Source organism: Brachycentrus maculatus, unplaced genomic scaffold, assembly GCF_059751285.1.
Source record: "Brachycentrus maculatus isolate JH-2025_06_01 unplaced genomic scaffold, ASM5975128v1 h1tg000454l, whole genome shotgun sequence".
Taxonomy (NCBI): Eukaryota; Metazoa; Arthropoda; class Insecta; order Trichoptera; family Brachycentridae; genus Brachycentrus; species Brachycentrus maculatus.
Genome location: NW_028281201.1, coordinates 1,186,618 through 1,208,606, shown reverse-complemented (window position 1 = coordinate 1,208,606; position 21,989 = coordinate 1,186,618). Strand labels below are relative to the sequence as shown.

The 21,989-nt window shown below is 31.2% G+C and overlaps 1 protein-coding gene across 3 annotated transcripts; it reads right to left on the bottom strand.

Moving 5' to 3' along the window:
* Nucleotides 1–1,275: 1,275 nt before the first annotated feature.
* Nucleotides 1,276–16,457, bottom strand: LOC148302417 (uncharacterized). Of its 3 annotated transcripts, none has more exons than XM_088271648.1 (7): nucleotides 16,227–16,457; nucleotides 12,156–12,529; nucleotides 6,494–6,608; nucleotides 4,986–5,021; nucleotides 4,257–4,447; nucleotides 3,517–3,624; nucleotides 1,276–2,944 (listed from the first exon to the last, which is right to left on the bottom strand). In XM_088271648.1, the coding sequence occupies exons 2-7, from the start codon at nucleotides 12,357–12,359 to the stop codon at nucleotides 2,744–2,746; spliced, it is 855 nt and encodes a 284-aa protein (XP_088127774.1). In that variant the 5' UTR covers nucleotides 12,360–12,529; nucleotides 16,227–16,457; the 3' UTR covers nucleotides 1,276–2,743. The 3 variants fall into 3 exon arrangements, with proteins under 3 accessions (XP_088127774.1, XP_088127773.1, XP_088127775.1); XM_088271647.1 differs by having other exon boundaries at nucleotides 16,236–16,457; XM_088271649.1 differs by having other exon boundaries at nucleotides 12,156–12,411; nucleotides 16,236–16,457.
* Nucleotides 16,458–21,989: the final 5,532 nt, after the last annotated feature.

The following is a 21,989-nucleotide window of genomic DNA, read 5'->3' as shown; positions in this document are numbered from 1 at the left end:
CTAGACACAGCTGTAGATATCTTTTTTGCATTCTCAACATTTTTTTTTTAATTTATCATTTTATTTTATAAGGTTCCTACCTACTCCCAATATACCATTTTCGAGCTTTGCCTTTCCAATACCTACCGTATTAATTCTGTTATAAAACATCACTAATTAAATATGATTTCATTTAAATATTTATGTTTTACTACATGAAAAGTCAAAGTTCGTTGTTTTCGGGTAATTTAAAATATAAATATTCGGATAGGGATTAATATTAAAAATTTTAATAAATGAGAAATAAGGGTAGATTTTATGGAGAACCCATATTTATTGTACATTAATAATTTATTACTGTTAATATAAAACAAAACGACTTTTATGATTCTATTGAATTTGTTTATTTTTGTAACAGCTGTCACCTTGCGAGGGTGTTTTTACTGTGTCGAAGAAAGGCGGTATATTTAAATATGTGTAACCGGTTTTTTTCGACACGGTTTAACTTTAGTACAAAAATTGTTTACAACAGTGAACAAAATTGAATTTGTACTTAAGTACAAAATTTGCATACAGGAGTAAAAAAAGGATTGTTCTATTATGAGGTGAGTGAATATTTCTAAGATGTGCGTCTGAAACACGCGTTTAAAATAATTGGCTTCTTTGCTATGGATTCAAAAGGTTTATTATATTGTATTTAGGAATGTATGGTCTTCTGTCGGCACGTCTAAAACTAGCAACATTTTTTACTAATGTTGTTTATGAAGACTTTTCTAAAACTAACAATATTTTTTTGGTAATTTCGTTTACGAAGACTATTCCAAAAATATTAAAAGTGCTCGTTAAGTTTGTTAAAGTCCGAATCCAACTTTTGCAATTAATTTATGTCAATGTCCATTATTCGTTGTCTGTGGGGTTGAATGAGTTGATTTTTCCATTTCTTTGACTCCTCGGGGTTTATTGATTCTAGAATAACAAAGAACGTCATCAGAATCGAGAATTCTTATATTTTTATGGCAGTTTTATAGTTTAATTGTTAAATTCATGAAGTTGTTGCAGGGATAAGGTAATTAAATAATTACTCTATTTAAACATATCTAAATGTGGAAATAAATTATATTTGATTATATATAGATTAACATCAGGATCTAATTATTCTAACATATATTAATCAATATTTTTATATGGATAGGAATAAGAATCTACAAAGTAAATGGTAATTTGATAAATAAATTACATAGATGGTACCTACTTACTGCTTATCCAATATAGTGTTGCCAGGTGATCTGGGAATAAAATCGGCCATGTTTAGTTTTAGAGGATACAATGAAAAAATTCAAAACATTTTATTTCCAGATGTAAGTTTTTATTTGATCAAACGTAATATATTTAGATATTAACTCTGGTTACAGGAAACTGGAAATTTTTATTCGAACAAAACAATTCGTGATACTTTGTGTTACAATTTCAAATATGTAGATTATAGGTACATGTACGTTATAACACGATGCATATGCCAAATAAATAAATATGTAAAATGTATTGAGTTAAATATATAAAACAGCCATTTGAGTAAATATAATTACAATATGTATATAAAAATAAAATATGTACATATTAATGTAGTACTAAATCTGGAAAAGTCTTCCTCCATAAACCTTCATATTTCTCTCTTTCTGTCTTTCACTCTCATCCCTAAGTATTCTTATAATGTATGTATTTATTATTATACTAAAAGGGACTAATACTTTCCGTTTTTAATACACCATCCCTTAGTATACACGGTTTTACTTAACGCATTTAGTCAGAACATGTCCTCTTGGTTACGCAAATTTTACAGGTAATATAATTGTACCAAAGTAATTTATAATTCATTCTAATTTTAAATAAAAAAATAACGAATGCACAACTGCGCGCGTACGGTGATTTAAATAAATAAATAATTTGTAAGGTCGATTTTTTACCATATACTATAGAATTATCGCAGTAATTTATAAACAAAAAAAAATTTTACACAAACATAATAAAATATAAATCGACAAAAGCACGAATCTTATTTATATTGGGTCGTTAGATACATTTAACGTGTTTTTTTTTAAATGTAGGAATCAGTAATTTTACATTTATAAATATTTATTAATGACTATTCTGGAACTAATCTTTCGATCGTATCTCAATTTAGGCGATTTTCCTGGGATTTATCTACCGTGTAAATAAAGGGATTTAAGGATTTTTTTTCTTTATTTTTTTTTTATGTTTATCCTCTCGAGTAATAAGATAGTAATGAAAGGTTGTACTCTGCAGAGTGAATTATTTATGTAAATTTTTAATTCCAATACTAAATTTTTAGATTGAATATCAACATTTCAAACGTGCAAATAATCCATAAATATTGTCAAAAAAAAACACTCTCCTTACCATCCATTTTTTACTTTGTGTAATACCACTTTTTTATTACCATACCACAATGTTAGCAATGCTTTTAATATCCAAAATATTGTCAATTAGAAAAATAATCACTACACTCCAAACGTGGGGCCAAACGCTATCTGACCTGCGTAACTCTCCAACTATGGGGCCATTAAATAGGCCCCATAGTTGGAGAGTTACGCACGTGCCGGTAAATATTCTAATAACGATCAAAATGTCTAATCGAACATCCTCCAATCCTCATTTTCATCTCCTACAAAGGGTAACACAGTCTTATTAAATCAAATCTCAGCAATAATATCAAACGAGACATATTGTGTTTGTTCATATGACACTATCTCCGTTTACATGAGCAGGTGAACAAGTCAAAGTAGGCTCCTGTGGAGCACTCTGTGGCGAATGGACATTCGCACGTGCAAGTATTCGAGTCCCATATGCGTCCAGCCATTACGCATTCCATTTCCCGTCCTCTTCCGTTGTTTGAACAAACGCACCTACACTCGTTCCTGCTGTACTCTTGATTACTACTGCAGTCCTGGGAAATTAGTAAAAAAATGCATTTCAAATTTGCATTATTATAAAAAATTTCAAATAGTCAGGAGAAGAGTAAATAAACGTAAAGAGTTTTATATAACAGGATTTTCAAAAAAATAAAATTTGAATGACAACTAAAAGCTGAAAGAAAATATCTTTTCCAGACAAAATGTCATTAAAGCCACCAGTTATAAATACGACTTTGCATATTCAGTGGAACCCCGGAAATCCTAAGTTCCGTGAAATCCGAACAGGATTTTGAAGAAAAACATTTGATAAACACGCAAAGACTAATGGAAACATTTATTATTACATAAAATAATTATAAATAACCTAAGAATCAAACGATTTAAATTTATTGAAAAGTTAATAAAGTATACAATGGATGCGTTTATTTTTAATTAATTTGCTAAAACAAACTGGTTTAAACTATATTTTGACGCGAAATGGTAGATATTAGAGAAGAAGGGCGCTTTTCAGCAAGTTTTCTACTGAAATTCATATAAACAGTAAAAAAAAGACGATTTAATTTTGTTATAAGTGCAAATATTTAATATTTAAAAATAGACTTACCCCATCTTTGACAATGCAATCACATTTGCACATGGTATGTTCTTCGACGTTGACGTTCACGAATCTTTTGTAGAAAGGAGAGTTTTTCTTTTGAGTCAACTCGTATATCTAAAACGATACATCAAAATAAATTATTTTTAACACTTAATTAGGAATAAATATACTTACATACTAGATTAATTTTATTGATTGTTTCGGCGGTCATTTTGAGATAATATCTGTCCATTTTTATTTTATGTTTCACTTGGTAAATACCTCTATTTAATAAAATCTATTGTGACACGTGTTTCGATGCTGTCCGCATCATTTTCACACACACTTATTGTATCCCACTGATAAAAAATATAAAATAATAAACAGTAAAACTTAAATTTAAATGAACAGATATTACATTTATTAATTTTAAATTAAGTTTTACTTGGTAAATACAACTACATATTTCTTAAAATCTATTGTGATACGTGTTTCCATGCATTCCGCATCATTTTAAAACACGTAATGTATCCCTCTGATAAGAAAGAAATAAATAAATAAAAATAAGAAACAACTCCTACCAACATTCAACCTTCAACGTCCCAAGGGCTCAACTCTAAAATTTAGTCTTAGCTTCACATATGGTGTTTAAAAATGATCCGTAATGCATGCAAACACGTGTCACAATAGATTTGAAGAAATAATAGTATTTACCTATTAAAACTTAAGTTAAAAATTAATAAAATATTGCCTGAAAGAGTACTCACTCTGAACGTCTTGATTTTAGTTTGCGTCGGCTGGCAGGACAGTAAATGGTTGCTGCAGCAGCCTCCACACCGCAACACTCTTGTGCAAGATGGCACGTGGAACACCCCCGGATCCCGGGCGCCTTCGGGCACAAGAGGAACTACAGTCATTTCCGGTACACAGGCGGCGGGTTTCGCCATGTTTACTGTCTCTGAAAGGATGCATCAATGATAGGTTAATGGCGGCATTCATAATTGCTGTTCAAAATCGACCTTGAAACGTAACGCTTCTAAAAATATTAAATTAGGCCGGTATTACCAAATGCTAAACGGTTGAATGCCAAAGGGCCAAATGCCGAAAGACACCCATGATTCCAGCGTTAGAAATGTCCATTTCTTTTTCGAACATAAAAATGTTGACGATTTAAAATACTATTTTTGGAATAAAGAGTTTACTTTCTTTATATGAGTTGTGGCCCTTTGGCATTCATCCATCAATATATATTTATTTGACTTATTTCTGTCATAATAAATACTATTTAAAAAAAACATACAACAGTACCTACAGTAAATGTATACAAAAATACAACAGTACCTACAGTAAATGCTAAAAGATATTAAATGTTGTATTGTAGGATGTTAGCTAAGGGGTTGGGGATGAAGTCTTTGTGCGGGCATCGACATACCTAGCCACGGCACTACCTACTCAATAATATATATTTTTTAAATGTATACATAAAGCATAAATACCTGTTGCGAGTTTTATGTTGTCTATGTTTTGTCGCGCTGTAAACAAAAAATAAATACTTAAAACATGCTTAAATAATATTTCATATGTGTAGAATGGCATACTTATATTTATAATTATTTTATGTCACAATCGTCATTTAAATCATATTTAATATCCAATAGCCACATGAATATATGTACCATGTGCTCACCAAGCGAGAAAATGATGATTTTTGTATATTAATTTTATATAGGTTAATTGAAATGTCGTAAAAACTGTTGATATAATCAGTAGTTTATAGGTGAGTATACAATGATTTTCATGGCCACAGTTTGGCAATGTATGTTTATACCAAACCCGCTAACCATTACACTACGGAGGCGGACAAATAAACATAGATATTACCAGGGTTTTTTTTAAACAAAAAAGGTCCCGGAACTCACTTCATGTCAACCTTTTTACTTTAAATAAACATATATGTATTTTCAAATATCATTTATATATTCATTATAATACCATATTTTATCATTTTGACGAATTATATTAATATATATTGTAATTACGTAAGCGCAAACATTGTTTCGTCTAATTGATTTTGAAAAAAAAAAAATCCGTGACAAAAGGTTTCGGAACGCCGTTCAGTCGTGTTACATGGAAAAAAGCCCTCGATATTACTTATGCTTATTTAAAAGGAAATATTGATTTCCTGGTTTCGTCTCACAAACAAATATGTAATATTTTTAGTTAAAATATCGAAAATTAAACGAGGTTTATTGGATTGAATTCTACTTTAATTAACATATATATATATATATATATATATATATATATATATATATATATATATATATATATATATATATATATATATATATATATATATATATATATATATATATATATATATATATATATATATATTTATATATATATATATATATATTATATATATATATATATATATATATATATATATATATATATATATATATATTTATATATATATATATATATATATATATATATATATATATATATATATATATATATATATATATATATATATATATATATATATATATATATATATATATATTGCAAATATGTGACCGTTTCGTCTTATTAAGACATTATTAAACCCGTTTGAAAAAAAAAAGTTTGATAAGACGAAACGCGTCACATATTTTCATTATATATATGTAAATAAAAGTATATATTAATCCAATAACCTCGTTTAATTTTTGATATGTTACCCAAAAATTTAAAATGAACTTCTACCAACTGTCTGCAGTTACAATAAATAAATATGTCGAATAAAAAAAAAACTTATTATTAATGAGATCATGTAACTGTATTTGTAAATACATATTAATTATTGTGTTTTATTTTATATCAGACGATACGTGGACAACACAGACGACATGTTTTCGGAAAGATTTTCATATTGTACATATCAGACAGGCTGGCGACAAGGAGTTATATTATTTAAAGAAAAGTTAGTCATAGCAAATGTTGCCACTCCACTTACCATTAATTGTGATTATATTGTCTCGTTGGAGTTCATTTTTATTGATGACGAATCGGTCTATGAAAGTTTCCATGTCTTCAATGTCGTTGAAACTTCTAGCAAGTTCCAGAGGCATCTGATGAAAAGAAGAAACAGTGGTTAAAACGGAAATAATGAAAATAAATTTTTATTCATGCAAAAAAAAAAAACACAACTATCGTGAGTGTCGGGTTGTGGTCCCGTGGTAAGTGTCTCGGACTCTTGAGTCAGAGTTTCTGGGTTCGAACCCACCCTACCACAAGTTGATACCTATTTTAAATAATGAGTCGCTTGGGCTCACAGAAATAATATGAAATTTAAAAGTATTTTTGTAAATAATAAAAACTCAAATATTGATCTTTTTTTAATATAAAAAAATCTTTGTTTTTTCACTATTATTTTATTTAACCAGTTTCGTCTTACTGACATCATCAGATTGGTGGGAGGCTAGACAAAATTCCATGTTATGTACACATTTCTATGTCATAAGGCGGGGACAATTTACTTAAAAATAATTAATTTAACTAGATTTTTGTGTGACAACCCTGACCCACGGCAAGTATTTGCAATGCACAAAAAACCCATTTTCAATCGTACCGAGTCGCAATAAAAAAGAACAATGACAATACTCCTTTCGGCGAATTCGTTTAATAAACAAGTTTTATTTTTAAACCAATCCATGTGGTCGATAGCAATGTAAACAATACATGATTTCGGGGAAATAAAATAGAAAAACGATTTAAGCCGCTTGTGCACTATACGGAATTTTACCGTCCGGTGTAGAAAAATGAAAGCGTCTACGACAGTTTAGCGTGATCGAATTTACGCGCAACGTGTTCACGCACCGATCAAGAACACCAATCTGAAGAAAAATGCATAAAAGCACAAGCCACTTTAAGACAATTATCCGTTTTATATGCTAACTGACGTGCCGGACGGTAAAATTCCGTGTAGTGCACAAACGCCCTTACGGTCATAATAAGCTTCGTCTATTTTCATCGATATAAATAAAAATGTAAATGTCAGTTTATTCAAAATCTTAGATCTCCTCAAGCTGTTGACCGAATGCTTTGAATTTTTTGCACATCGTTGCATTCTAATACATGTTTGTTTTTATTCACAATATGTGTTTTTTACCTGGGGCTGTAAAAAAAAAAAATTCTACCGCAATGGCAGCGCCGTCTGTTGATCGAAACAGCAACAAACACAATACTAAACATTTATTATATTAGTGATTTTTCACTCTTATATTTATTTCTGTCTGCCTCCGTAGTGTTATGGTCAGCACGCTCGGCTGCCGTTCTGGAGGTCCCGAGTTCGATTCCCAGGGTGGTTCGGAGGGCTGATCACCTTTCCTTCGTGTGTTGACGATCAAGATTACACTGTGTTTATATAATGCAGTGCCCTATGCACCATTGGGGTGCGGATAAGGGTTTGAATTTGAAAAAACATATTTTTTTAACATCATCCTGGACTGGTACATGAATCGCAGGACTGATCACCTTGTTATATTATTTTAACAAGTCAACATTGTGATACCTGATGCAGTGCCCTATGCACCACTGACTCAGGATAAGGGTCAGAAGGAGTGAGGTAAAAAGGTGGCTTTCGGTCCCATTAGCGTAGTCACAACCGTAGTTGATACATACTCGTACATAGATAAATAACTAGTTGTGAAATTGTAGCGTTATTATTGTACTTGGTGAAATATTTATAAAAATTAATAATTATATTAAATGCTTTAAAAACCAACTGAATCTTAGTTCCTAGAATTTTAAAGAAAGAAACATAATCCTCAAGTAGAGAAACTCTCAATAAAAATGTGTTACACTCGATTAAAAAAATGAGTGTTGGGTTTGTATGTACTAAGAATTACTAATTGTTGTTTTGATTCAATTTTATTAATATCAATATTCTGAGAAATCCTGAAAAAACTCTTTACTTAGATGAAGTTATCATGAAATTAATACTGATTTAATATTATTTGCTGATATCTGAGGATGAAGAAGAATATGAAAGTCTGGGCATTTACGGGGCTTACGATCGTCATAGGCTGGTGTAAGTGATCACTTTACACAAGTGTAACATTCTCCAATTCTACCCATGATTGACAACCACACTACTCGAATTCTTGGAAGTTCTATATATCGCTCACTCCTTTCAACAACGTCATAAATAAAAAATAAAACTTAATTTTTCAGGAGAACGTTTTTAATGTCTAAAAATATAATACAATATATTTCACATAAATATCAAGCCATTTATTGAACTTTTTACTGTGCAACAGATCTTTTTAAGTAAAAAACTGAAGGTTTTTTCTCCATTTGAAAAATATTAAGTATATTCTAAAAATTATCAAACAATACCTTTTCTTCGAAATGCAAAAACAATACTTTCTGCCATGTAGCAGGTATATATTAAGTTAAAAATATGGCTCTTTTGCTGGGATATAGTACATTTTCTGGGCACAACTGAAAATTGACGATTTTTGTTGAAAATATACCGCTTTTGCTGGAATATAGTACATTTTCTGGGCATTCCGAAAACATGCCAAACAACTGAAAATTGACGATTTTTGATTTATGACGTTGTTGAAAGGAGTGAGCGATATATGATCCAATTTCGAAACATTGTACTTGAATCCCTAGAATTTTCACTAGATGAACACAAAACGTTGCTGATATACGAGTATATACATATATATATACAGTATCTACTCAATGAATTAGGGCCACGCAGAATTTCGCGCATTTTCTCAATTCAAACAGGAAAAACTCAGAGAAAACCTTGAATAAAACAACATTGAATTTTATTTACACATGAACACTTTATTACGCTTAAATTATGCATATATTTTCATATAAATATAGATAGTATTTAGTATTTCCACCTTTGGCAGAAATAACTGCCTCAATTCTTTTTGGCATACTTAAAATGCACTGTTTTATCATTTTTTTATTTCTTCGTCTTCTGACCAAATTTTTTGAATATTTTTTTTAGACAGTCTACTGTCGGATTTGGAAATGAGTATACCTTATTTTTTAACATGCTCCATACGTTTTCTATAGGATTAAGGTCCGGAGAATTTCCAGGCCAGGGGAGCAAAGGCAGATTTTTGTTAGACAAAAATTTTATTATTGATTTAGCCCGGTGGCAAGGTGCTCCATCCTGCATGAAGGTGTATGGACCTTCTGTTGGGTCGAGTGTATGGTAGAAGGGCAATAAAATTCGTTCGAGGACCTGCTTATAGGAATTTTGGTTCATTGTTCCTTCCACGAAAAACAACGGCCCAGGTAAATTGTTAATAATACATGACCATATCATTGTTGCAGGGGGGTGTTTGATAACTTTTACCACACAGGCCTCATTGTAACGTTCCATTGGTGTTCTCCTGACGAATCGACGGCTCTCTGTCACGGCTTCTAACCGGCACTCATCACTAAAGATGACCTGAAAAATAATGAAAATTTAAGTTTAATTCAAATATATAAGTTTATTTACTAAAATGATATGTTGAAAATTCAATTTAAATAAATACCTTTTTCCAATCATCTACCGAGTAATTTCGATGTAGCCTGGCCCATTTTAATCGATCCGCTTTCATTCGTGGTGTCAATTTTGGTACTTTTACAGGGCGCCTGCATTTCAGATTTATTTCGTAAAGACGTCGCCTCAGTGTTGATACCGATATATTTATACCCTCTTCTTCCAATTTTATTTTTAACGTTTTTGCTGATGCACTACGGTTTTCTAAGGCACTTTGAACGATTTTTCGATCAGTCCTCGGTGTTGTTTTTCTAATCCTACGACAGTTCTTTCGCCGATTGCTGGTGGCGGGTGACTGATTTTTTATTGATTTTGAAATTCTGTCCACTGTTTGACGAGAAACGTTTTCTTTTTTTGAAATTTCTCTATTAGATAGTATTCCTAATTTCAGTAGCACTATAACACTAGACTTTTTTTCCTCAGAAATGTCTTTACTTTTTCCCATTTTGCCCTTTTCAAAAAAAACACTTGTGCTTACAAAAAATTTTTATACTTTATGAACTAAAATTAAAAATTAAGTTTTTTTCACAAGACACGATAACTATATAACCTCTCTGAACAAAACAACAACCAGAACTCAAGAAACTTCACTAATAAATGAGATAGGACTATTTTTTGAACTTTCAACTATCTGTCTACCTGTGCTAATTAGGGACCTTTCTCAGAAAAAGGGTTTGAAATTTTGTAAAGGCTTAAATAATCCAGGTATATTTTACATATTATTGAAGGTAATATACATGATATTAGATGTCAATAGAAAACTTAAAGTATTTATGTAAAATAAATATAATAATCCAAAAGATTTCAGAGTATTCAAAAAAATAATGGGTGGCCCTAATTCATTGAGTAGATACTGTACATTCTTGAGTATAGAAGAGGTGAAGGATGTTTACAAATACAGTGGTGTGGGGCTGTATTCTCTCTGCCTACCCCTTCGGAGAAGTGGGGTGATGATTAGTTGGTTTGTTTAAATGTTAATTAAACCTCGTATAAACACCTACCTATCTGGGTGTGCATACGTAGTCGTGGGATTCCCAAACACACGTGATTCAGCAGGTAAGTTTTACGAGGATAATGAATCAAAATATACCAATGTGGTCGGGTTATCAATGCTTTAAAGTGTTTATTTTTAATGTGCGGTTTATCCAATAAATCCATATTTCTCAAATAGTTTAAATATATGTAGGTGTAGAAAAACCGTGACACGTAGCATGTATGGTTTTATCTTCTTTTTTCATTTATTTTATATAAAATATATCATACAAATGCCATATGAACCATAGAGGCTTTCACACTTTGCCTCAAGGTTTGGAATAAAGATAAATAAGTATAATGTTCAAATATCAGTTTGCCTCGTTAGTATAATGGTTAGAGCGCTTGGCTACAGTGCTGCAGGTTCTAGGTTCGATTCCCAGGGCGGTAAACTAAATTGATGATCGCGTAATCGCCTTGTATTGGGATGATTAGAATTCGTTCTCGTAAATCTTGAGACCTTTTTTCGATTTTCCCAGTAATTTTCTCGCGGGCAACAATGTTTTATTTTATATTTTATTTTATTTGGAAATTTTGCAGAACCGTTACATAAATACATTTAGATTAATGAGTAACAAAAACAGGAATTTGTAATATCCCTGTTACAAAATTTCACATATGTAATTTAATATAAATACCTACAAGAAGGACGGGAGGGAGGAAAAGGGGAAAAGGGAAAGATCAAAGATGGAAGCTCAAGTCCAAGACAAATTATGTGAAAATTGGGACACACTACGATATGAATATTTACTTTCGTGCTGAAAATGTCGAGTCGAACATATCAAAATTTCCATATTCTTCGTTGACCAATTTTAATGAACGATAAATATAGGAACCTTGTTTAGAGTATGTTTTACTCGTGGGAAGCGCTAAGGTTTCAGTTTGTCCTGGTGATCCGACCGGGAACTCTAAAACTTTCCAGCAATTCCAGCGAATCAATGAATGAGTTTAACAATCTATAAAAGAAGATCACATCTGCTGATTTTCTGCTATCATCCCGAGAGTCATTTGACCAAAGAAGCAGTTCATGTTAGATCAAAGAAGTAATGTAAGACTTTAAAAATACCTGTCCAAACGTAGTATTTCCTTCTCTCCCTTTCCAATGGTCGTGCTGTCTCGTGTTGAAGACGCGGTGTGCTGTATCTGGAAACACCACAGCATCAGGGTCCGGCATTCCTCTCCTTGTCCCAGCGCGTCGACTAGATCCTCCATCAACAGCCACAACAGTCAAAGAAGCAATCACCATGATAACCAATGATAATTGATCCATTTCGCAAATGTCTGAAGTCAGCACTAGACCTTGGGTGTATTTCCGAAACGTACTGTCAAATTGTTCAATTCGTTGTTCTATAGATTTATTGTTTACTTTTCCTTATTTTCACTTTTCACTCCAGTTTTATGGTATATTGCTCGTATATTGCTTTTTTTACTTTTTTTTTCCTGTACAAAACACGCTTAAATAAATTTTAAAAAGTACAAGGTTGCTTCTTCTTCAAATTGTAAACACATGCATATATCGTTCAGTCCTTTCAGAAACGTCATAAATCAAAAATCGTCAATTTTCAGTTGTGCATGTTTTCCGAATGCCCAGAAAATGTACTATATCCCAGCAAAAGAGGCATATTTTTAACTTAATATTTACCCGCTACAGGGCAGAAACGGTTTGTTTTTGCATTTTTGAGAAAAAGTATTGTTTAATTATTTTTTGAAATATAGGTACTAAATATTTTTCAAATATTTAGAGAAAAAACATTCAGGTTTTACCTAAAAAAATCTGTTTTACAGTAAAAAGTTCAATAAATGGCTTGATATTTATTTTTAATACATTGTTGTATATTACATGTATATATATATTATATATATATATATATATATATATATATATATATATATATATATATATATATATATATATATATATATATATATATATATATATATATATATATATATATATATATATATATATATATATATATAAATATATATTGGGTTGATGCAAAAGTTTTGACCGTTTTTTACATATATTTTTAAAAAAAAATTTTTTCTTGTGTATTATTTATTTAATAAATTATATAATTTCCATCAGTTCTTATAACCTTCTTCCATCTTTCTATCAACTTATTAATACCAGTAGTATAAAATTCCGAAGATTTTAATACGAAAAATGAAGTAAGGGATGTTTTTACCTGCTCTATTGAATAATTTTTTTCATCATTAAAATTTTTTCGCAGTGATCGGAATAAATAAAAATCAGAAAGAGCAAGATCTGGAAAATACAGTGGATGCTTGATAACATCCCAATTTAACTCATTTAGCTTGTGTTGGGTCATCATAGCCACATGTGGTCGCGCGTTGTCGTGATGAAACACCGCCCCTTTTCTGTTTACCAATTCTGGTCTATCCTTTTGAAGGACCATGTTCAATTTGGATAATTGTTGACAATATCGTTCTGCTGTACTTGTCTTATCGTGTTCCAAGAGTTCAAAATACACAATACCCTTATTATTCCACCAAACACAAAGTATAACTTTTTTAATGGATTTCGGCCTTCGAAGTTATTAATGGGGCTTGTCCAGGTATAGTCCAATGTCTTTTTCTTGTCACGTTGTTGTACACGACCCATTTCTCATCTCCCGTCACCAAACGATGCAAAAAAGGTTCATGTTTTTGTCTCGCACTCAAAGCAACGCGCGTTGAAACACGATCCAATAAATTGGCAGCCGACAATTGATGAGGTATCCAAACGTCGTACCGCAAAACCATTTCCATACGCTTCAAATGTATTAATGCGATTGTTTGGTTGACTCCCATCATTGACACAATCTCCCTGATGGTTAGACGTGGATTGGTGTCAATTATGACTTTTAATTCGTCGTCATCAGACTTCAATGGCCGCCCGGTACGTGGTTTATCAATGAGTGAAAAATCTCCAGATCGGAATTTTGCAAACCATCTTCGTACCTGTCGAACTTTGATGACATCTGCTCCATACACTTCACAAATGTTTTTGGTTGCCACACTCGCGGTATTGTCTTTATGGAATTCATAAAGTAAACAATACGTAAATGCACTTTATCGAACGACATTTTGAAAAAATACAAGGGGTTATTACTGTACTCTGGCCAGGCCAAAACTGAATAGAAAGTAGAGGGAAAGCATCCTTTATACAATGGAATCATAAAAAAGAAGATACTCTTCATAATTTATGAAAAAATTTTTTTTTTACCTGGGATCATAAAAAACGGTCATTACTTTTGCATCAACCCAATATATATGTATATTTATAAATATATATATATATATATACATATATATATATATATATATATATATATATATATATATATATATATATATATATATATATATATATATATATATATATATATATATATATATATATATATATATATTATATATATATATATATATATATATATATATATATATATATATATACATATATATATATATATATATATATATACTTTAAAAACGTTCTCCTGAAAAATCAAGTTTTTTGATTTATGATGTTCTTGAAAGGAGTGAGCGATATGTATTATGTATAATAGTTTTAATCTCGAGTTTCTGATACAAGTTAAAAGTAATAAAAATATTTTATTATATTCGATACATAAATACAAAAAAAATAGTTGAAATGTTTTACAAAAAAATGAAGACATTTTGCATAAATGCATAAATATTTCAATTCAACATATACCACTTTCACACGATACGTTTAGTCAACTGTAAAACGGGTTTTCAAGACATTTATAAATAGTCCAGAGAAACGTTAATATTGCAAAATATTTTTTTGGTATAAAAGAAATTTCACAAATTCGTTCATGGGTGTTTTATAGTAATCTTTCTCAAAAGAAATTTCGAGTTTCACCAATCAATTTTATAAAAGAAAGTCCGTATTCAAATTATTTTTTTAATATAATTTGTATATTAAAAGCATTGATAACTTTGTGGTATGGTAATAAAACACTCTCCTTACCATCCATTGTTTACTTTGTGTAATACAAAAAATCTATAATGTAAAAAAAAATATATATATTATGACTTGTGTAATATAATACCAAATAATATTACAATGAGTAGATATATTTATTGATGCATTAGTTATTTTGATAAATATTCTATTTTATAATTATGTATTTCTTCAAGTTTATTATTAAATGAAGCTAGGTTGATTAGCACTACGCTCTAATAACCAAGGTAATATTTACTCAGAACATTTTAAATGTGTTCAAATACGAATAAGAATATGGAAGTCTGGGTTTTCTTCTTCATCTTTGTTGAGATGTCAAAAATGTAAAATAACTCGTGAGAAGAGAAACCCATATATGTAAACAAGTATTTCGACACACTCAAAATGCTGTGAATAAAAAAAACTGGTCAAAGTATAAATCATGTTTTCAGGCTTTTTCCAGTATGTAAAATAATCCGGGTTCGGATCTTGCATAAAATTAAAAATGTTACTGCTAAATAAAAACTTTCTGAATTCAATTATAGATGACTATTATGAACTCTGTCATGGAATGACATGAAATTGGTCATCATGTATCACTTCCAAAATTTGAGCAGTGTGGTTGTCAATCATGGGTAGAATGGTGAATGTTGAACGTATGTAAAGTGATCACTTAACCAGCCTATGACAGGGCATAAGCCCTTTAAATACCCATTCATCCATATTCTTCTTCATCTACGTAGAGATGTCAATTTACAGTAATATCTACTGCTTAATGTTAATTCGACAAACAGAACTTAACTCTAATTTTTTTTTCGTCGATTCTTAAAATCTTAAACATTTCATACTGATTTCCCCGTAAAGACTTGAACCCGAGACCTCTCGCATCGTCACTATATGAGTTAACCACACTATCTAATATATTATACATACAATATAAATCACTTATATTTTTCGAGTATGTTATGATTATTTTGGTTGGTTGAAAGATATTCCTTTTTAGCAACTAGCCCGCAATGTACTTATTTATTTTCCGTACATGAAGTTCAAATAAATGAATATTTTATGAGTAAATTTGCATTCAACTCTAGAATTACTTGCTATTTATTTGACTTTACACCTTGACCGAATACTGTTTACATTTTTAAAAGCTAGTATTACTTTTATTACCGCTCAGTTCGAATATTTTTGATATTTTATGTCCGCTTATCGTCCAATTTCGAAGGGGATTCTCCAAATATCGCACACTTTCGTTTAACGTTGCTTATTTCACAATGTTTTGATTTATTCACTCGGCGTTTCTTCTGCAAAGGAAAGTGAAGTTGTCCGGCGCGAGAGTTGATCAAATACTAAATGTGTCCCGCCAAACACGACGGGTCTGAAGCGTTATTGGTTCTGTTATACAGGTCCGAACTAAAAGTGAGGAGAAATTGGGTATTTTTTAAATATTTTTTATTATTTATTTAGTTAGCTTATACTACATTTAATGCAAACTATTATTTACTTATTATCTGTCCGCCTCCGTAGTGTAATGATCAGCACGCTCGGCTACCGTCCTGGAGGTCCCAGGTACGATTCCCAGGGGGGGTCAAATAAATATAAGTGATTTTTTTCTCTCTAATATTTATTCCATATTACCCTGGACTGGTAACTGAAGCGGAGGGCTGATCACCTTTCCTTCATGTGTTAAAGATCAAGATAACACTGCGTTTGTATGATGCAGTGCCCTATGCACTATTGGTGTGCGGATAAGGGTTTGAATGAATTATTTACATTTAATTTACATCATGTATATATATTTACATCTTCTTACAGTAAACAAAACATTTATTTTCAAATTCTTTTAGACTCTTTTCATTCTTCATACATTCAGGCATCTCATCATACGTTTTCAAACCCTTATACATTAAACAATTTTGCGACAATGTTTTTTCAAAAGTGAAATATTAACTCGACATGGAAGATTGAATTGAGAAATCTATTTTATTCTCTCGAAGAAATCGAAGGTTCGAATTTATCTTTCGTAAATTCAATACCAGAATTAAGGAGATACAACGCAATACATGATTCATTCCGCCGTAGACCACAGGAGAGGTCACATGTCTTTGCACACCCGTTTTTTTAAAGAATATATATTGGATTTTATTTTTATTTATTGGAATAAACATTGAAAAAATATTTTTATAATTTTTATTAACTCATTACCTTTCAACAACTCTTTTCTTTTTAAAACCATATATTTATTTCGAAGAAAAAAATATATTTTATCAATGCTAAAACGGTTTTTAAGAAAAAATATCTATTACGTCATATGTTACCTGGGTTTAAAGAAAGTTAAGTTGACAGACAGAGTTAAGGAGACATGGGAGATCGAAATAACAAATCGAATTTAAGGCGGGATATTCGATAGCCCGCCACGTATTTTTATTTTCTAACAACACCGCCTTTGTATTAAAAAAATAAGTTTTTCTTTAAAATAAATGTATTTATATAAGAGGTATTTGTATTTATTTAAGTAAGATGTATTTATATTTATAATTTTATATAAGAGGTTATATACATACATACATACGCAGGAGGCTAATCCCTCTTAAAAACAGGCAAGGCCTACACCAAGAAGAAGAAGAAGATTAAGATTTTTTTAATGTGCGCGGACACACGGAGTATTTATTTGTCTAGAATTTCCTCCATGCCGGCTCTGTACGTACAATATATTATTACTAGCCTGCAAATTAATGAACGATGTTGATTACCATATCGCTTAGTGGTCGACAATTCTATAAAGCCATCGCAGTACGCGTCATCGTCATATTCTTGCGACATCAGAATAGAACACTATATTGACCGTAGTGGTTAGCACGTTAATTATTTCACGCAAGACCTCGGGTTCCACTCCTGTTTGGGTCAACATTCATACTGTCATTTTCAAATTCATACATACGTAGTATTACGCGGGATATTTAATGCGTTACTTTGTTAGGGTTGCCATATTTGCCCAAGGTTTCGCCAAGACATTTTGACTTAAAGATACCGAGTATAAATTGTTGGCTCGCATTTTTTTTAGGTTTTCAGAACTTAACATCAATTTATTATTAGTTTTTAGGAGTTTTACAAATATCAGGATGTTTTCAAGTCGATAATAGAGACGTTTTAACGTACGAGTATAAATAGCAACCCTCATTTTTTACTAAGTATACCCCTCCATAGGTTTTAAATTGGATAATATTTCAATTGAACAATAGATTTTAAAAATAGTATTTATCTAAATAAGATTTAAATGAAAATGGCAGATCACCACAAAGTGACTGCCGAATCAATTAATGAAATTTTCAAATTGAAAATTGGCAGTATAATGACTTGAAAAAAAAGTAAAACAGAAAATTACACCAAATTAAAAACGATTCTCGCCTTTCTAAGTGCATATTATACAACTAACAAAGATTGGTAAGAATGATGCATAAAAGTATCGGGCGAGTACCCTTATGCATGCTGTGAAATGTGAGCCTTGAAATTTTCGTGTGGACCCATTTTATGCACTATACAGAAAAGTCTAATACATCTAGACGATTAGACTTTTAGATAAGCATATATTTCTCTTCAAATTCTCTGAAAATAGTTCAAATCCTTCCTACTTCTTTTGATTGCATATGTCCATTCTAAGGGGTGATTTTCCTTTGAACAGAAAATGGCAGCCTTCGAAAATGATTGGGAGTGCGTTTAGGACTTTCAGGCATCGCATTCAATAGTATGAAGACTCTATGAAGATCGGATGTGTACTCGGTGAAGATCAAATGCCGTCTATATAATGCCTGCATCGTTCCTATTCTCTTATACGACTATGTATGTACAATATGTATATGTACATGGCAATTTACTAGGACTCGTAGGAGCCGTATAGCGTACACTCAGCTTTGAAAATAGATACCTGCGAATAATTTTTGGTGTGCAGTGGTTACATTTCATAAGGAACGAGGAAATACGGCGTAGGACGCAGCGACCCATGGTCACAACTATCGTCAAGAAAAGGAGATTCAATTGGCTAGGCCATGTACTTCGCTTGTCTCCCGAGAGCCGCCATCAAGCTTGCCTCTTTAACAAGCCATCAGGTTCCCGCCGCCCAGGACGTCCTCTGTTGACAATTTTAAGTAGTTGTATGTAGTAGGCAGTTTTTTTCTGAATTTCGTGATGCAGACTTGACTTTGGAGTCATCTGCAAGAGAGTTGGCAGCCGATAGAAGAGCCTGGAGGCAGTTGGCGGACTCCATATGCTCCACATAGGGAGCGGATATGGTCAAATAGATGAAATGAATTTCCTTGTATATATTGTACTTTGCAGTACCGTCATATTCGTCACACATCCTTGTGTGATTACTCGGTAATGTGATGACGCAGTAGTACCTACTGTGGGACCATTTATATAAATTGTTTAAAAAATTGGAGGAAAAAGGTTTATTAAAAATATTTATTTAAAAATCGTTTTTATAACTGTGAATAATAATACTTTTAAGTTTTGTACTGACATTTCTTGGTGGAACTGCATTTTATAGAGTAAAATATCAACTATATAGTTTTTTCCACATGAATTTTATTTGACCAGCGACCGGGTTTTGTCGTAACCGACGTCATTTGGCACGATACCAATTTGATGATGTCGGTTACGACGAAAGCCGGTCACTGGCCAAATAAAATTAATGCGGGAAAAACTAAACCAACCAACTAACCATCACGCCGCTACCCCGAAGGGGTAGGCAGAGAGAATAGAACGCCACACCACTCTGTCTTTGCAAACATTCTTCGCCTCTTCCAAGTTCATGCATCTCCTCATACATACCCGCCGATTATTACGACTCCTAACCTGACCACTTTCAAGTATTTGGAATACCTGATCGTGCCATGTTTTTCTTGGTCTTCCTCTGAAAAAACTACATAGTTGTTATTTTATTCCAATCAATAATACTTTTTAGGAATGACGGGCGCCAGTTTCGTAATTTGTTCTAGGCGCAAGTTTTGGTAACAAAGTCAATTTTTCAACAATAAAACCGTTTGAATAATGACACCGCGTTGCATGTTAGTTTCAATGGGATAAGAATCGGATGTTTTAATTATACCATGTCCAGTGCATTAATTATTATAAATCATCATATTATAAATCGAAGGGTTACCATTAAAAACACAGGATATTGATCGTGTTTTTTTGCTGTTGCTTGATGCTTCAGAGACCAATGAAAATGGTTTCGTCTGAAGTAAAAAAGAGGAAGTAACATGTTAATTTTTTGTCGTTTGTCTCCTGTTGAACAAATAGCAAAATACGCAAATCATTATTCAGTAATTACTTGATTAGTTTCGTCGATAGGTAACTGTGCCATATAAATGTCCGATTAAAGAGACTCGGGGTAAGTACAGGTTAACAATTTAGGTGTATTTGATTGATATTTATTTTTTTAGTTACTTAACGTCCAATTGATTCTGAAATTTAGCTACGGCCATGGCCCTACTAAGCCTTTAACTTTATAAATTTTATGGGATTTTTTCTAAATGTGAGTGGATTTACTCTTTGTTTAAAAATGCTTTTATTTCGTGTAAGCCGTAAGCGGAAATTCTAGACAAAAACACTCGCGACTAGCAGCTACAACAGGACAAGTTAATACAGAAGAATACCTATTTTTATTGTTTTTCCCGCATTTTTGTAAAATAAATAAATATTAAATTGTTTTCAACATTTAGAGTGTATCCAAATACTTGTTCACAAATCTGGATTATCTCCAATTATAGGAGATTTTTTTAACAAGTATTTGGACACACTCAAATGTTGTAAATTCACATTTTCATCTCACCAATCTCTCTAGTGAAGTTCTAGTGATTCAATAACAATGTTTCAAAATTGGTTCATATATTATAAATGTTTTGTCCGCCTCCGTAGTGTAATGGTCAGCACGCTCGGCTACCGTTCTGGAGGTCCCGGGTTCGATTCCCAAGGGGGGTAAAATAAATATGAGTGATTTTTTCACTGTCATATTTATTCAATATTACCCTGGACTGGTACCTGAAGCGGAGGGCTGATCACCTTTCCTTCATGTGTAAACAATCAAGATAACATTGCGTTTATATGACGCAGTGCCCTATGCACCATCGGGGTGCGGATAAGGGTTTTATTATTTATTTATTATATTATAAATAGAACTTACAAAAATTGAGTAGTGTGGTTGTCAATAATGGGTAGAATTGGTGAATGTTACACGTGTGTAAAGTGATCACTTAAACCAGCCTATGACAGTCGTCAGCTCCGTAAATGCCCAGAATTCCATATTCTTCTTCATCTATGATGAGATGTCAATAAATAATATAAAAAAAATGTTAATTAATTTTGTACTAATGTAGATTTCATCACCATTGAAATGATATTTTCAGGATTATAGTAAATAACCTAAAGGTGAACTTAATAACAGTTCCTTATTTTTTAGCAGCCCTAGTTTACATCATAGTAATGTTTTAAAATGTATCATTTTATCATATTTTTTCATGAATGATATAGAATCCAATGCAGTAATCTCCTATTTCAATAAAATAATGAAGTGCTTTTATTTTACATAAATAAATATTTTATATATATATATGTATATATATATATATATATATATATATATATATATATATATATATATATATATATATATATATATATATATATATATATATATATATATATATATATATATATATATATATATATATATATATATATATATATAATATACTTAAACATGAAAAATAAATAACCACAAAGTAAATTTAATTATAAAATGAATAATTTGAAAATACTTACATTATTATAAAAAAATATTAATAATGCAAGTATTTTCATTTATATCTATGTATTGTCCGCCTCCGTGATGTAATTGTAATAGTTTGCGTGTTTAGCTACCGT

Excerpts from the sequence above, each read along its gene's own strand:
- LOC148302417 (XM_088271648.1), bottom strand. The coding sequence starts at position 12,359 with ATGGATCAATTATCATTGGTTATCATGGTGATTGCTTCTTTGACTGTT. Across the intron at positions 6,609-12,155 it reads GAAATACTACGTTTGGACAG|ATGCCTCTGGAACTTGCTAG; the intron begins GTATTTTTAAAG and ends TCTTTTCATCAG. Across the intron at positions 4,448-4,985 it reads CAACATAAAACTCGCAACAG|AGACAGTAAACATGGCGAAA; the intron begins GTATTTATGCTT and ends GCATCCTTTCAG.